Source organism: Microtus ochrogaster, unplaced genomic scaffold, assembly GCF_000317375.1.
Source record: "Microtus ochrogaster isolate Prairie Vole_2 unplaced genomic scaffold, MicOch1.0 UNK111, whole genome shotgun sequence".
In the NCBI taxonomy this organism is placed as follows: domain Eukaryota; kingdom Metazoa; phylum Chordata; class Mammalia; order Rodentia; family Cricetidae; genus Microtus; species Microtus ochrogaster.
In genome coordinates, this window is record NW_004949209.1 from 186,563 (window position 1) to 203,645 (window position 17,083).

At 45.3% G+C, this 17,083-nt stretch overlaps 1 protein-coding gene across 1 annotated transcript in view; it reads left to right on the forward strand.

Moving 5' to 3' along the window:
- Positions 1 to 17,083, forward strand: part of Prkcb (protein kinase C beta) — a gene marked incomplete at its 5' end in the record, with an annotated part of 346,450 nt that overhangs the window by 125,864 nt on the left and 203,503 nt on the right. Inside the window, one exon of the mRNA XM_026778194.1 lies at positions 11,869 to 11,951. Coding sequence (XP_026633995.1) covers positions 11,869 to 11,951 — 83 coding nt within the window. The remainder of the gene's footprint in view (positions 1 to 11,868; positions 11,952 to 17,083) is intronic.

Below are 17,083 nucleotides of genomic sequence, written 5' to 3' on the forward strand. Positions count from 1 at the left end.
ACTGGAGTTACAGATGATTGTGAGCTTTATGTGGGAGCTGGGAACTGAGCCCAGATCCTCAGCAGAGCAGTAAGTGCTCTTAACCTCTGAGACATCTGTCTAGGTCTTCCCCAGTGTAGGCTTTGAGACAGGGTCTCTCACTGAGCCCAGAGTTCCTTGCTTTGGTTGGATCGGCTGACTGGCAGGCAAACCTCAGGCATTCCTGGCTTTGCTCTCCTGGCGGTGGGACTACAGGTACACATCACCACATCCAACTTTCACACAGGTCCTGAGGGTTGAACTCAGGCCCTCATAGTCGCATGACAAGCAGTTTTACTGGTTGACCTACATTCTTAGCTCCAAAATGGTACATGTATGCATGTATGTGTGTGTGTGTTCTAGCTTGATAATAAAAATGACAGATAAATATGATCTTCCTTACCAGACAAGCAACTTGACTAGGAAATACTCCTCTTAATAATTCTAGCAAAATTCCTGAAGCTGATTCTCATCTGGAGGCTTGAGTGACTTGTCCACCCCTGAATTCACATTGTGGCCTAGGTCTTCATTCTTGGAACCAGAGGATGAACAGTCTTACACACACACACACACACACACACACACACACACACACACACACACACACACACACACTGAGCCACGGAGGAAAGAATGGAGGATGCTTGCTGCCCAGGCAGAAACGAGATGTCTTTCATACTTTGATTTTATTTCTTGTGGTCTGGGAGTGGTATGGCTGATGGGCGAAAGCATGCCAATGATCCTCTAAGGCTGTGGCATCTTATGCTGACGCCCTGTCCCCTTCTTCAAGGCATGAACAAGAAAGAGAAGACACAGGTCAGGAACAGCCTCCAAGTGTTATCCTACTCCTCCGGAGTCTGTAAAAGCAGAGAACAGAGTTGGGAACAACTGTTTTTTCTTGGATTATTTTATTCTGGGCCCATTCTTCACCTTCCATTGGCCCAACCATTCCATTTTATAGACTTGGTAGCAATGTAAAGAAAAAAACATTCCTTTCTTATAGTTATTGACAACTTAGGGTGGCTGCCCCTGCTTCTGGTTTCCCTCCTTAGTGCTTGGTATTGATGCACAGTTTGCTCTCTCTTCTTCCTTTCTTACTAAGGAAGTAATCCTTGACATTTTAGGAAATCCTTATGCGACTGAGTAACAAAAATGTACGATGGGGTAGGGTGCAGCTGTGGGAACAGAATGAGGCTGCTGTCTGCTCGGTGAAGAGGAACGGGCCCTTGGATGTGCTCCCTCGGGAAGAAGCAGGTGGTGCAGGCATGTGCCGAGGGATGATGCTCAACTCTCCAAGTGCTTCTGAGTTGCTTAGGGAGCTTCCCCAGTGTGCCTGCCTTCACCTCCTTCCCAATTCCACTCAATCAGTATCTTTAGGACTGAGCATTTTTTATAAACGACTCCCCAGGTGACGCAAGTGTGAAGCCATGCTGAAAACGAGGCAATGACTTTCTACAGGTAAAACATCAGGAATAGAGATAAAAAACCAAAAAGAAAATAGAAATGTAGAAATATATCTTAGACCGCATGCACTTGACCTGTGTATAACTGAGGACTGATTTCACAAATGTCCTTGAATTCCCCAAATATGCAGGTAGTTAAGACTCATTCGCGAAATGGCTTAGTGTTGACTCGTAACTTAGCTTCATCCTCCCAAATATGTTAGCGATCTCTAGATTGCTTTTGATACCCAATGCAATGGAAATCCTACACAGATAGTCGTTGTGGTGCATTACCAGGGAATAACGGCAGGAAACAAGTTTGTACAAGTTCAGGACAAGTGCAGGTTTTTCCTTCCAAATATTTTTGATAGTTGGCCCATGACATCGTCAGATATAGAAGTCTTGCATATGGAGGGCTGGCTGTACACATATAGACCTGCATATGGACTCACATATGCAGAGGATGTTTCTACCAGCTCTAGGGTTTATCTAAGGATTGCATAAGGAGCTGGAAAGAACAGTTTCCTCCGGAAACGACACAAAACAAGTGGATTCCGAATTGGCAGTGTTCGAATTTTTAAACCGCAAGCGCGGTGCATTCTTTTCAAAGAAATACTGCTAAGTGCATATGGAGAACTTGCCAGACAGGTCTCTGAGAGCCCTCCGAACTTAGATGGCTTGTCAGTGTGAGGGCAGCTCCCTGCCCCCACAGAAGCACACGCAGCAGCCAATCGCCCACAGCCTCAGCTGCATCCTCTTGACTCAGCTAGGATGCTTGACTTCTGAGTGTGAAGGTAACCAAATGACTCATCCGCCATCACCCGTCCATTCATACTTTTAAACTTAAGCGCTGATATGATCCAGATACTCCTCTCACCGCCACGTGTGACATACATGGTCTTTCCATCCTATGATTGGGCTATGTCAGCTCCAGCAACATATATGCCTTGAGGCAGACTAAGCAGCTAAGTCAGAGTCCCTAAGCTGGCAGGATGCAAATACATTAGAATGGCTCCCCTAAGCTCAGCAAAATCCTCTCTGGCGTCTGCATTCACGAACCCAGAGTCACCCTTGACGGCAGCCAAGTGTCCTTTGAAAAGACCGGTATCCTTCAGTTCAGCCCAGGCTGGCAGTGTCCCAAGCTGACTTTATTTAGTCAGAAGGTCTGGCCTTTGCAAACATCTGAGCTTGCAAACTCCCGCACCAAGTTAGTAAGATGAGCAAAGCATCACCTGCCCCCCTCCCCTCGGGAGAGCAAGTGGATTGTCTTTGGGAAATACATTGTTTCTGTTCCAGTCTAGCCTGCAGTGTGCTGCCTAAAGGACAGCTCTTCTGCCTTCTATTTCATCTGTGGATCGCATGTGGTAGGCTCTCAGTATTGATATGTTGATAGAACAAATGCACACACTAGGGAATATATACAGCTTGTGATAAGATGTGGCAGTCATTGGCCTGGCAGGATGTGAGGCATCAGAGCAAGAGGAAAAAGGAGTTAAGCTGAATGGTACTTAGCAGCTACACTATGGTTGGGAACCTGGCTAAGTACTTGTACTTTATTCTTGGCTGGTTCCGTCCACTAAGACTTGTACAGTAACAGCTGCGCCTTGAATCTGTAGTAGCCCAATGCAAGAGCTTCTAGCCATGTGAGCTGTTAAGCACTAGATATGTAGCTAGCAAGAGTGACAAAAGGTTTTCAATTTTTGTTTAATCCCCTTAGGTTTGTGTAGCCTGCCTGTGGTTAGTTGCTGCCATGTTGGATGACACAGATTTAGACAGCAGGCAGCCAGTGGATGATCAGAACAGGAAAGTGATAACCAAGGCTGGGTCATCAGAGGGCAAGTTTTCTCCAAGGGCATAGGCTGTGTGGAGAGGGAGGAAGTGTGTGGGAACGTTACTGACAGTACTTGACTTTTACTAGGTAGTGACTGTGTCCACACACTGAGTCATGAGATGGACTCAGCGAAGCCTCAGAACGGCCCTGTTTTAAAATGTGTGATTATTGTCCATATTTAACACACCAGGCTATTGAGAAAGAACAAGGTCAATGAGCATTTCCAAGGTCACGAAGCTGAGAAGTCGTGGTACCTAGTCCAGGCAGCTTGGCTTCAGAGCTTCTACTCTGAACCCCCAGCCCCAGTCTGGAAGAAAGTAAACGAGTCTCCCTTAAGAGCATATCCTACGCTGTCCCCTGCTGCGGCACTGTCACATATGACATCTCATTTAGATTTCTTGACAATTACGTGACATTGCAGTCCTATCTCTTCTGCGGTTGTGGAAACCGGCTCACGGAGATGAGCTATCAAGGCAGGCTGATGAACCTCTAGGGAGCCCAGCCAAGGCTTTATTACAAAAGCTGCATCCCCGAGTTACTGAGGGCAGCTAAGGTGGAGCCAGCAGGGAATGTGCAGGAGGAGCTGGGGTAAAAGATGTTAGGAAGGAAGGATCAGTGGGATTCAGCCAGCGACTGAATGGCGGGGGTGAGGAAGGCGGGGGAGGGTTGCTTCTGGAACAGAGAGCTGAATGACAAACAGGAGCGCGCCTGCACCATGCCAGTGGGGAGTGTGGGCTCCGGAGAGGGAAGAATGAGTTTCTAATACAAGTGTCACCAACCACTAGCTGAGTGACCTTGGGCAAAGGACCCTGTGAGTGTAAGCCTCCTCGGGGATAGAGTGAAGCTCCTCCTACTCTTTCTTCTCAGGGCTGCCATGGACTCAAGTTCAGATTATGTCATAGATATGAAAAGCCTTTGTAGACCCAGGTTTGTGACAGCCGTGTGAAAAATCAGTCTCTCTCTCATTCTCTCTTTCTCTTCCCTTCCCTCAGTCAGACATGTATCTTTCTATGTAGCCCAAGCTGACCTCAAACTAGAAATCCTCCTGTTTCCTGCACTGGGAGTCTAGGTATATACCCTCACACCTGGCTCTCGAGTCCTTCTTAATGTCAGCGAGGCCAGGTACTAGGTGAATACGGACCAGACTGTTCCACTTCAGCCCTGGAGACAGAGGAACACTACTTACTTCATTCTAGGCTCTAGGTTCATCTCTAATCTTGGAGGAAAGGGCAATCCTTCCCAAGCAAAATCAAGATCCCTGAGTGGAGCAAAACCTGTGTGCCGACAGCTGCCGACAGCTGCCTACAGATGCCCCTTTCCGCTAAGCTCTTGAACATGTGTTTTCGCATGAACTTCTTAATGGTATTATAAGAGTGGGCATTATTATTATTTCCATTCTGGAAAAGGGAATTGAGGCTCAGAGAAGCACAAAAAGCATATTTATAGCCTTCAGCTTATGGGTGGCCAATTGGAAGTTCAAGCTGAGATCTACCCGGTTTCTGAGATATGGGCTATATCCCCTGCCAATGGTAGCCTTCCTACTTGAGGGCTGGCAAGCTTGGGACATCCTGAGAGAGGTGAGAGCCTAGGAAAATATCAGGGTCTCTCTTCTTCTCTAACCACAGCTAACTGCAGCTAGTGTTAGAATTTCTACCTCACGTTAATAGCAAGTTTGGAACAAGAATGGACATCCAAGGATGGCAACTTCATACCACTAACCCAGTGAGAATTAGGGGGAAGAGGAAGGTCAAAGTCAAAACAAAAAATATAATCGGAACCCCCAGTACCCACCTGTTCAAAGTATAATGGATGCCTTGTGGTACTTAGACCTGAGGGTTGGGAGTGGAGGAGAATTACAGTCTCGACACTTTCTGGGAGAGTTACCCCGCAGAGGTCCCTTGGAAGTGTCTCTGCTTTAGCCGCCTGGTGCTTATAGCATCAATCATATGTCTCTAGTATATTAGTTTCCTAAAGCCACTGCAACAAATTCAAAGAAATACAGGTCTCTAAAATGGCACGAAGTTAGTGTCTTACAGCTCTGGAGACCAAAAATGGATTTGTTAGGGATGAAAGTCAAGGTGTCAGCTGGCGGCTTTCCTCCTGAGAGATTGGAGGGGACGTTCTGTTCCTTGCCTTTTCCAACTGCTATGGACCCACATTCCTCGGGTCACGTCCCTTCCTGCAAGAACACCACACCAACCTCTGCTTCCACCGCCACGGCTCATCCTCTGTCTGGCCCTTCTGCCTCCCTCTTAGAAGGACTCTTGTGGTTCCATTGAGCCCCCTCCAATAAGTCAATGCCATTCCCCTTTGCAGGGTCCTTAGCTTAATTGTATCTGCAAAGGCCATTTTTCCTGGTAAGGTGACAGTCACAGTTCTGAGGGCCTTTTATGTACAAGCGAGGTGGGGAGAGGGATGGAGCCTGGCATCCTTTCTCACTCCCCGCTGGAGCTAAGTTGCAAGTCTGTCCCCTTTATGTATTTTCTACCTTCCCCAGGCACCCTTATCACTCACCTAACCCAGAGGCACTTGTGTTTGGGAGCTCACCAGTAATCTACGCAGGTCTCTAGACTGGGGTTCAGAGGGTGCCAGGCTGCAGGTTTTCCCATCCCTGACAGCAAGGCGTAATTAAACACATGGTTACACTGTGAAGCATGCTGGGATTCTTGGCTTCCTCCAGCTACCTGTGTGGAAGTGGGACCTGGCACACTCAGCAGCTCTGTAAATGCCTCCTCTTGAAGAAAAGCTAGTCTGCCCCTGAATTTGCCAAACAGAAATGAGGGGGTGTTTATTTGTATCACCAAGGGATTCAGTTTGTTTCTTAAAATAGGCAGCCTTAGTCCTCTTTAAAAGCGTGTTTTAGTTAATGGGGAATTTGATTTGCACAACTTTGCAGAAACAGAACCACTAAGCGGTGTTACCTGCACCACTGCTCTTCAGCTTCCAAAATCTGTCCCCAGCTGCTGGGGAGAGTGACTGGCGGCCATTTAGGTCTCTTGGCCTATTGGTTCCTCCTCATAGGGCTGGATTATTTATTTCTGTACTAATTGAGAGGCTGCCCAAAGAGACCTTACCCACGGTGAGATGTGGAAGAAACCCTAGGAGGCACCTCTACTACGATGTTTTTATACTCCCTTCTCTTCCTGTGGCTCATTCTTTTGTTCCTTCATGCACCAGACATTCATTTATTGTCTATCAGTTATGTGTTAATACTAGGAATTGCAGCAGGCACTGGAAAAGTTCAGGATGATGTGCTATTGATTCCTGGAGCCCTGACAGAACAGATAAGGGTAGAGAAGGTCCTGACTCATGCTTTGGAAGTTTTGAAGGCTCTGGAACAGTGACTCTCAACCTGTCGTGACCCCTTTTGGGGTCAAACTACTCTTTCTCAGGGGTCATCTAAGACTATCAGAAAACACAGAGATTTACATTACATTTCATAACAGTAGCAAAGTTACAGTTATGAAGTAGCAACAAAAATAATGTTATGGTTGGGAGTCAACACAACATGAGGAGCTGTACTAAAAGGTTGCAGCATTAGGAAGGCTGAGAACCACTGCTCTAAAATAAAATGACTACTTGAAAATGGGGAAAGAAACTTTCCTAATTCATTCTGGGTCAAGGAAGAAATTCAGATCATAATGATAGACCACTTAGCAACTTAATAATAACACTAAGTATAAAACATAAATACAGCCAAAACTGTACTTAAAAGAAGAGTTTGAGCCTGAAAAATCTTTCAATTTTTAATGAAGAAAAATGGGAGTAAATTACATGGATTGACTATTCAAGCAGCTTTGGGAGCTGTACATGATAGGAGATGGTATTTGGTGGTCATTTGAGGAGGTATCGATGGCCCAGTTCTGAGGGTGGCTAACACCACCACGATATGGGAACTGCTTACCTCACTGTCATCTTTCAGAGGGGAAACAGAAGCACTAGGAGACCAGATAATGTACGCAAACACTCTAGTTCCATATTGTTGATGTATACCTCGAACCCGGTCACGGGGGTCCAGAATTCCTGCAGATGCTCACCCTGAACCCAGCCATGGGGGTCCAGAATTCCTTTGCCTAACTAGCAAGTAGTACAGTCACCAGGGAAAGCAGAGGCAGTACTCGTGGACGATCAGACCTATGCCCTTCTTTCTGACGGCAGGACACTAACAGAAAATGCTCAGCCTAGTGGCACAGGCCTGTAACCCCAGCCACTTGGGAACTCAAGGCAGGAAGGCCCTGACCTTAGTGAAAACCTGTCTCAAAATAAAAAAGGGGTTAGGGAGACGGTTGAGTTGGTAAACGGTTGCTGCATCAGCCCGAGGACTTGAGTTCAGATCCCTGCACCCATGTGAAAGCCAGGCATAGCGACCCACATGTGTAACCCCAGCACGCGGGCTGTAGCGACAGGTGGGTCCCTGGAGCATGGTGACCTCTAGCATAGCAGAATCAGTGAGCTAGCAGGTTCAGGGAGAAAGTCTGTCTTAAAAATTAGTAAATAACTAAGAACTAACTAACTAAGGTGGAGAGCTACGGAGGAAGATATTCAACACACAGGCAATTTCTAATGAAAACACAAACCAAAAGTCATTCTGAGGAGTCATGAAAAGCAACTTTGGTGATTGTGAGGAATGCTGGGAGGGAGGAAGGAAGGGAGGGAGGGAGGGAGAGGTGGTACTGGTTGGAAAGGATAGCTATCAGCGCTTTATTTCCTGGTGTTCTGAAAGTTCTAGATGCAGAAATATGATAAGGAGGGGGAAGGGGCATATATGTGAGAAAGGAGAAAAGTAATACGATTTTCTAGCTAGGATTCTGAAGGCAACTAAAAACCCCAATCAATGATTATGAATTTTAGAAAGGCTGCAAAATCTGCACACTGGGATTGCATTACTCTCCTACATGGAAACAGCAAACAGTTGGAAAACACGACGAAAAATGCACATGGAAACAGGGATCCCTCAGATGGTCCACTGTAAGAACTGCATAGGGACGCAGATGGAGAAAATTAAAGGCTCCCTGGGAGATGAGAAATACGATTTTATTTAAAAAAAAAAAAAAAAAAACAAGGAAGCAATCAATTCCCGGAGGAGTGACTCGCTCTTGTAAAAGTGTCAATTATCTTGAATTTTAATTTTGAAAACGTAAGGTCAGCTCAATGAAAGTCCCAATTATTTTGTTTTATTTTCTTTTTGGAGGACAGGGATTTAACTAGTTGTGGTTCCAATACAGTTCCCATTGGTATTTTAAAAACCTTGAGAAGCTTCTTCTGAAGTTCACTGGGAAGAAGAAACCCACTGCAACAGCTAAGCCAACACTGAGAATGAGGATAATGAGGGAGGAGGCGCGGGGCTGAGGCACAACACGTTGTAAAGCTGCTGTAATTACCCCCCCCCCACACCATACTTCACGACATAATCGGGACAAAGCTGAAGGCCTGAAAGAAGCTCAGCATATATAATTATTGAACACTTATTAAACCTGGCACTGACAATCCATAGAGAAAGACAGAATTATTCAATCAAGGCTGCAGGACAACTGGGTACCTATGGTGGGGTCAGAGTCCCATTGCTTACTAGATTGCAAACAAAAAAAATTACAGATGGATTAAAGAGCTTAAAGTAGAAATGGTATCAAATGCAGGTTTGAAAACATCCTCATGTGTGTGATTTGGGGAATGGAGAGAGTCTCCAGTTGATTGTTTGTCCAAGCAAACTCAGAACGCTTTGTTCACACTAGTTTTCCTTACACTGCTTTGAAAGCTGTACATGGTATTTTCGATCTTATTTCCTCCTTAATTGTTCATTTTTGTAATTGTTGGTATTTGCAGTGTTTATGCATGCTTTGCCATTGAGTGGCACCCCCAATCTTAATTCTTAAGCAAACATATTGCTATGGTGTCTGTATATGTGTGTGTGTGTGTGTGTGTGTGTGTGTGTGTGTGTGTGTGTGTGCCACAGCATTTGTGTGAAGGTCACAGGAGTCCGTTCTCTCCTACTGTGGGTTGCTGGGAGGAAGCTGAAGCGGTCAGGCCTCTCCAGCAGATGCTTGTATCCGCTGAGCCACCTTTCCAGCATCCCCCTCGTCATTGTTAACACACTTAAATTAGTCTTCTCTGCAATTCATCCCCATCTTGCACACTCTCCTGGGGAACATAGGCTGCGACACCCTCCGTGCTACGGCCCCTCCCATCCTGGGGGTTCTGTAACTTCGCCTCTCTGTTGGTTTCTGTCTCTGTCTTCAAGTTTTTATTTTATGGAAGAATCGAGCATGTATAAAAGAAGACAGATTGCCATTAAGTCCTCGTGGGTCTACCAGGCAGGCTTAATGATGAGTCATGATGAGCAAGTTTCTTTCTTTCTCTCTCTTTTTTTCAATCTATCACCCTCCTGAGCACACCAAATTACTTTGAGTTGAATTACTTTATCCATAAAGCTTTTAAGATGTAGCCCTCAAAGATAAGGATGCTGTTAAAATAACCACCACGCCACTACCGTACCGAAGGTATTTATTCTCTAATATCAATAGGAATAATTGCCTAGTCTCATAAAAACAAGTGAATAGATCCATTTTTCTAATTGCCTTGGTGGATTTGTAATATTGCTGGTTTATTCAAATTAGGATTCAAATGACATATGCAGAAGGCCTTTAGTCAAGATGTTTCTTTTATTTCTTTGGATATAAGTTTCTCCTCTTATTTTTCTCCTTGTGTTTTATTTCTTCCCCTGTTTCTTACTTGCTGGAGACTCCATATTAATTTTTCGTGCAGCTGCCCGTATTCTGGGGACTTGGAAGAGGGCATAGTAACACCATCTAACACGTTCCTGGAATTTGTATTTTCTGTGAATTTGCAGTAGAACCTTTAAGACTATCCCTGGACAAATGTTCACGGACAAGTGTCCATCAGTGCACTGTTAGTAGCTACGGATGATGGGCCCACACCATCACATCTCTATGAGTAGCTGGAAATTTCTTGCTTGTTTTGAATATGTGCTTTGCAAAGGCTCTGAGCTGGCCCCTAATGCAGTCCACCCTCCAGGAGCCCAGGAGTCTAGAGGATGTAGAAGATTTGAGCAACGAAACTGGAAAATGTCCATTTTATAATGTAGATACTCACTGTCCCTTCCTCTAACCACTGTAGCCCTGAGATAGTGAAGCCGTTTCAGAGCTGCATTGAGCTCACGTAATTTCAAATGTATGTTTATGTGGTTTTGGTTACAAATTACAAGCAGTATGGTGGCCTCATTGCCCTCTCTCTTCCACCTGACAATCCCTCCTTCTCCCCCTCCCCTTTCCTTCACCTCCTGCTTCCTCCTCCTCCTCCTCCTCCTCCTCCTCCTCCTCCTCCTCCTCCTCCTCCTCCTCCTCCTCATCCTTCCTCTTATTTTCCCTCCCTTCTTTCTCCTGTTCTCCCTTTCATCTTCCTCCTTCTTCTCCTACTGCCCCCTCCTCCTCTTTATCCCAGAGTTTCCAACAAGCTAGGCAGGCTCTCTACTCCGAGCTCCACCCCCAGCCTATAGCCTGTTTCTTCTCCTCCTACACTGACTCGACACTGATCTGGGGAGAGGAGCACGCCTCTGCCATTCTTGCTCACTGTTCCTCCACCCCCTTCCTGTTCTAATCATCACTCCAGGTAGGAGTCTAATGTTCAAAGACACATGTATTATGGGCCTAAATATCAGCCATAATTACTTCATCTGGTACTTGATCTAAAACACAACATCCTATTTCCAAACCAATAAAACACCGGGCACTCTAAGTGATCGTTAAGGAGCTGTAGCTTGGGGTATCTGTTATTCTTTTTGTTTGTTTGCTTTTGTTTTTTTGAGACCAGGTTTCTCTGTGGCTTTGGAGCCTGTCCTGAAACTAGCTCTTGTAGACCAGGCTGGCCTCAAACTCACAGAGATCCGCCTGCCTCTGCCTCCCTAGTGCTGGGATTAAAGGTGTGTGCCACCACTGTCCGGCTTATTCTTAGAACTCTAGTTAAATTAATTTTTCATTTGTATACAAGTGTGTGTGGTGTGTATGTGTGTGTACATGTGCTCACATGTGTATGAGGGCAGGTGGGGGCAGTAGAGGCGAGTGTGTGCGTGCATGTGTGTGTGTATGTGTGTATGTGTGTGTGTGTATGTGTGCACACACGCACACGCATGCAGAGGCCCAAACTTAACATATGATGTGTTCCTCAGTTGCTCTCTACTTTCTTTATGGGGGCCTCTCTCAGTTTGGAGCTAGTCAGTTCCAGCTAGTCTAGCTAGATAGCTGACAATGGGGATCCCCATCTCTGCTCCTGAGGGCTGCTAGGATTATAGGGAGGCACCTTGCATACCCAATGGGGGTCTGAGGATCAGACACCAGTCTTCACAATTATGCATGCGCCAAGAACTTTACCCACTGAGCTGTTCCCCAAGCCCCCTACCTAACTTAGACATCTCATGCCTGTGCAGAATGTCATGTCAATGTAACCCAATGGAGGACATGAGGTAGAGCTGGTGTTATTTTGCATGATGTTGTCATGTGGAGCAACCTAATGGCTTCTTCTTCCCTTTCCCCTGTCCCCCTCCCTTCCCTCTCTCTTTTGCAGTCTGCTGCTTTGTTGTGCACAAGCGTTGCCATGAGTTTGTCACGTTCTCCTGCCCTGGTGCGGACAAGGGCCCAGCCTCTGACGTGAGTACCCAGTTGACGCCAACCCTTCCTGGTTTACAGCCGCTTCAGTAGGTTTGCTTTCCGTGGTTAAATGCGGAGAGGGAGTGTTGCTGGGCAGGAAAACGGGTAGGTCCCCACCAGGATCTTGATTAGTGACTGCCTTGACATTGGGGCCTGGAGCCCTGTGGCTTAGGCATTAGTGCTCCCAGAAGAAGGCAACTTTTCAAGACGTTTTCTAGTTCTTTGTTGGGAGGTCTTAATGTCAGTACCCATGAATTAGAAGACGGGGGGTTGATCCTGTTGTTATTCACCCCAAAGTATTAGCTGGGTGCAGCAGACCACAGGGTAACCCCACACCCAGAAAGCCGAGGGTTGTGAGTTATAAGCCAGCCTGGGCTACACTGCAGTATCCTGTTTCAAAAAAAAAAAGAGCAAAACAAACAAATAAGCAAAGTATGATTATGACTAGCTGGACAGGAGATGCTTGTAGGTAAAGCAGATGAATATTTTTCATTTAATTGCTATATGCTCTAGTTTGTACTCAGAAAACATATTTAGTAACAATTCCATACTTCTGGTATGGATCTAAAAATTCCTACCTAAGAAAAGTTATTTAGGTTAAGTAAGGATAAAGTCAGCTTAAAGACAACATTAAGTCGCCGACAAAATGAGTCTTATGAGGATAGGGCTGTGATTTGGTGTGAGTTTGTCTCAAGTTTGGGGGATTTATTGGTTTTCTACACAACAGTCTTGCTCAGCCCTAGCTTCCTTCCTTCCTTCTACCAGAGGCCAGTACTGGAGCTAGACAGTGAAAATGCCTGATACTTGCTTTCTAAGGCTGTCTGGTCACTAATAAATGAACTCACACAACCTGGGGAGCACAGGAGAGAGCTTCTAGAAAAATCCTTTCTTGTAAGAGAAATGCATACATCCCCATCCCTTCTTTTGCCCTTGTTGGACGTGTGTGTGTGTGTGTGTGTGTGTGTGTGTGTGTGTGTGAGAGAGAGAGAGAGAGAGAGAGAGAGAGAGAGAGAGAGAGAGGGAGAGAGAGAGAGATGCTTTAGAGTTGTGGCAGGCTTTGGGGCTAATGAAAGAGAGATCTTGAGCATGGTACCTCAGAAGGGCTGAAGAAACCTGTTTCATTGATGATGATAAGAGATGGAATCCTGTGTCTCCTCACCCTGGATCGGTGAGGTAAGAAGTTTGCTGTTTGCAGTATGCCGCTCACACGCCCTAATTAGTAGGGCTTTCCACTGCGCAGTTTCCCACTGTCCAGGAGTCAGCTAGCTCTAGGGCTTTGTTTCTGTTTGTTTATCTTGGATTTTCCTAATTTGTCTTTGCTCCCACACCAGTCTCGTTTCCCACCTAGAATTGATGGCTGACTGGGCTAGTTATGGTGGTGTACATCTTTCTTCCCAGCATTCAGAAGACAGAGGCAGGAGGATCTCTGCAAGTTCCAGGCCAGCCTGATTATATAATGAGTTCCAGAACAATCAGGGCTATATAGAGAGATCCTATCTTAAAAAAAAAAACAAAAAAACAAAAACAAAAAAACATCAGGTGGTGGTGTATGCCTTTAATCCCAGCATTCAGGAGGCAGAGGCAGGCAGATTTGCATTTGAGGCCGGCCTGGTATACAGAGCAAATTCCAGGACAGTCATGGTTACATAAAGAAACCTTGTCTCAAAACAAAACACCCCAAACCAAAGCCAAAGCAAATAAAAAACAAACAAATAAAACCCTAAATTTTGAGCTAGGCCATACTGGCACACACCTCTAATCCCATTACTTGGCAGAGGCAAGTGGATCTCTGAGTTTGAGATCAACCTGATCTACAGAGTGAATTCCAGGTCAGGGCTACGCAGAGAAACCCTGTCTTGAAAAAAAAACAAACAAAATAAAAAATAATTGGCGGCTGACCTCAGCTTTCCCCAAATAAGGAGGGGCTGCCTTCTGCCCCTCTACTCTTCTGCCAGTGGTCAGCCAGTTAGATCTTGCTGCAGTTCAGGAGGTGGGTGTAGTGGGGGGTCAGGTGACGGCTATTGCCATAGCAACAAGAACAGTCCAGTCTAGAGTTTCTGCTGCTGATCCATTGCTTGGGAAATGTGATCCTCGAGGCTGAAAACTCCAAGGAATGGGAGCCATCCAAAGTTCTTTCAGATCTGAGACAGAACATTAGTTTATATAAAATTATATGAAAGGGAGAATTTTTAGCTTCTGTTATAGAAAAGCCCAAGAGAAGATCTGACATGATAAGCCAAACTATTTCAGTGAAATTCCTGGGAGTCTTCTTCTTCTTCATTTCTTGGATCAGCGTTCTTGTGTTTGGTTCATTTTTAGGAAGTTTTACTCCTATGAGAACACAATGGTTTCTGTACCTTACCTCTTGTATCAGCACTGCAACTCCAGCGACTAGATCACTGTGGCCAGAAACAAGGGCTATGCTGATTGGCAAGCTCTGAGCATGTGCTGTGATGGTCTGAACATTTGGTCTCTCCTCAGATTCATGTTGAAATTCTCACCCCCAGATGATGGTATTAGAGGCAAGACTTTTAGGAAGTGGTCAGGTCAAGAATGGGGAGCCTTCACGAATGAATGGCATCCACGTCTTTAGAAAAAGGACCTGAGAGGTGTCTCATCCTCTCCACCATATGAGGTACACCAGGTGTCTTAGGGTTTCTATTGGTGTGAAGAGACACTGTGTCCACAGAAACTCTTATTATCATAGTGGGACATGGTGGTGTGCAGGCAGACATGGTGCCGGAGAAGGAGCTGAGTGTCCTATATCTTGAGCTTATATGAGACCTCGAAGCCCATCTCTACAGTGACACAGCTCCAACAAGACCACACTTTCTAACAGTGCTGCTGCCTTTGGGGGCCATTTTCTTTCAAACCACCACACCAAGACAATAGCAATGTAAACAGAAAAGGGCTCTCACCACACACTGGGTCTGCCACTCCCTTGAGCTTGGACTTCTTGGCTTCAAAAACCATAGGAAATGGTTTTGTAATTTAAAAGTCACCTGTTTTGGTTTGGTAGCCCAAACAGACTCACACAGGAAGTTTTGTGCCAAAGATGGTTCTAGACAAATAGTAATTCAGGGATGATTTTGCCAAAGTGACTCTGGGATTTCTGGAGTCGAGGCAAGGTTCTCCAGATGTCTGTAAGGATTCTCGAACTCAGCTTCAGTGTATGCTGTTTCCCCCAGTGGCCAGGATCCTGGCACCAAGTGGCAATTAGAGTGATGTCATCCCCAGTTGCTCCTACTGACCCATCTGCAAACACGTGGGCTCCTTTCTCCAAGACACTGTCCTCTGATAGACTCGAAACACTGGCTCTTCTGGGAGAATTTCTTCCACCAGAGAAACACTAATGGCTCTATTTTGGGCTTCTTATGCCTCCGACAGGAGTAATGGAACTTGCTAGATTAAGGATGGGGTTTTTCCTGATGAGGGGAAAGGAAAAGTGTGTCTGTAACCTAAGACTTCTCTTAGGGAACCACCATTACTTGTAGTTAAGGTCTACAGAAAACTCTAGTAACCCAAGCCAGACAGATTACATGGCCCAGATCCTTTAGGAATGAAGGTTTAGATCACTGTAGCAGGCAAAGAACTACCGTCAGCTGAGGTACTTGCCTGACAGCAGACAGAGCATAGAAAGAGTAGAAGAGAGTTACAAGCAAGCACCACCTATACCCCTGCAGCCAGTTATAGAAATGAAGGCTGTAATTATCATGTGTATGTTGTTATGAATACAACTTGTGTATGTATGCACCTGTATTAAACAAGTATCTGCTTTCTTTCTGCTCTTAGTCTTTTGTCATGTAAGATTAGATGTGCCGACTTCAGGTCAGCACTTAAGTTGCTAATTCTACATATTAGTATTTAAATACAAGGTATCAAGAGAAGAGGAGTCAGTGCTCACGACTTTGCCTCATTCCCAAGAGAAGAGGTTAGTGTATTTGTGGTTAATTCAGATCTAATGGTATCATCAAGTGGACTATGACTTCATTGTTCTTTATTCGGAAATTAAATATAATTCAAAGATGCAGATACCAAGTTCAGAAAGAATGAACTTACAATGGTTGATTTCTCAAGTATCAGCTTGCCTGGGTTAAGAAATGCCCCAAGAGCTGTTCAAACAGTTTCTAGATGGGTCTTTGAGGGGGTTTTCCTGAAGACCTTAGTGCTCAAGCCAGTAGATGGAGTAAGGCACATTGCCCTCATCTGTATGGTGGGTAGCATTCAGGCTGTTGAAGACCCAGGTAGAAGAAAAAGGCAGACAAAAGGCGAATTAGCTCTCTGAACTAGGGCATCTATATTTCTTCTGGCCCTCAGTATCAATGTTCCCAGGTCCGAGGTATTCAGGTTTGGTCCAGGATGTATACCATGGCTTTTCTGCTTCTCTAGCCTTTGGACTTAGCTTTGGTAGAAATGAACTACTGGGCCTCTTAATTCTCCAGTTTGCAGATGGCAGATCATGAGATTTCCCAGCCTCCATCATCATGTGGGCTGATTCACATAACCATTCTTTATATCTGTAGCTACATCTTTCCTCTTGGCTCTGTTTCTTTAACACATGTACCTACTCCCAGAGATGAGAGCTTGTATTCTCATGCCCTGGTTAAAGAGTGGGGATGGATGGCCTCTTAGAGGAACCCTAGAGAATCATGTTGTGTGCTGGTTAGAACTAGAGACTGTAGAACAGACTATAGATTCAGCCCTCTTAGACATAAGCCTGTATAACCTTGGGGTGGTTATTTTAGATCTCTTAAATTGTTCTACTGAAAAATGAGTAAAATGATAGCCCCTACTTTACAGCATTGTTATGAACGTCAAATGCATAATTATCCATGAAAACTCCTAAAACAGTATTTGATACCGGCTTTATATAGATGATGATGATGATAATGTTTGATGATGACAATGATGATGATGGCAATACTGACGAAGGTGACAGCAGTGACTACTTCAGTGCATGTGGGTGGGTAGCAAGAACAGACCGAGCAAGCCTAGAGAATGGACAGACTTTCTGTGGACCATCTGGCAGTCTTCCCTAGGAGTGTGAAGGCTTTGTAGGCAGCATAAGGAGCAACCCTTCTCTGTATGAATGGGGAAATGCGGCCATTCCTTGCTTTAGGCACAGGGAGAGC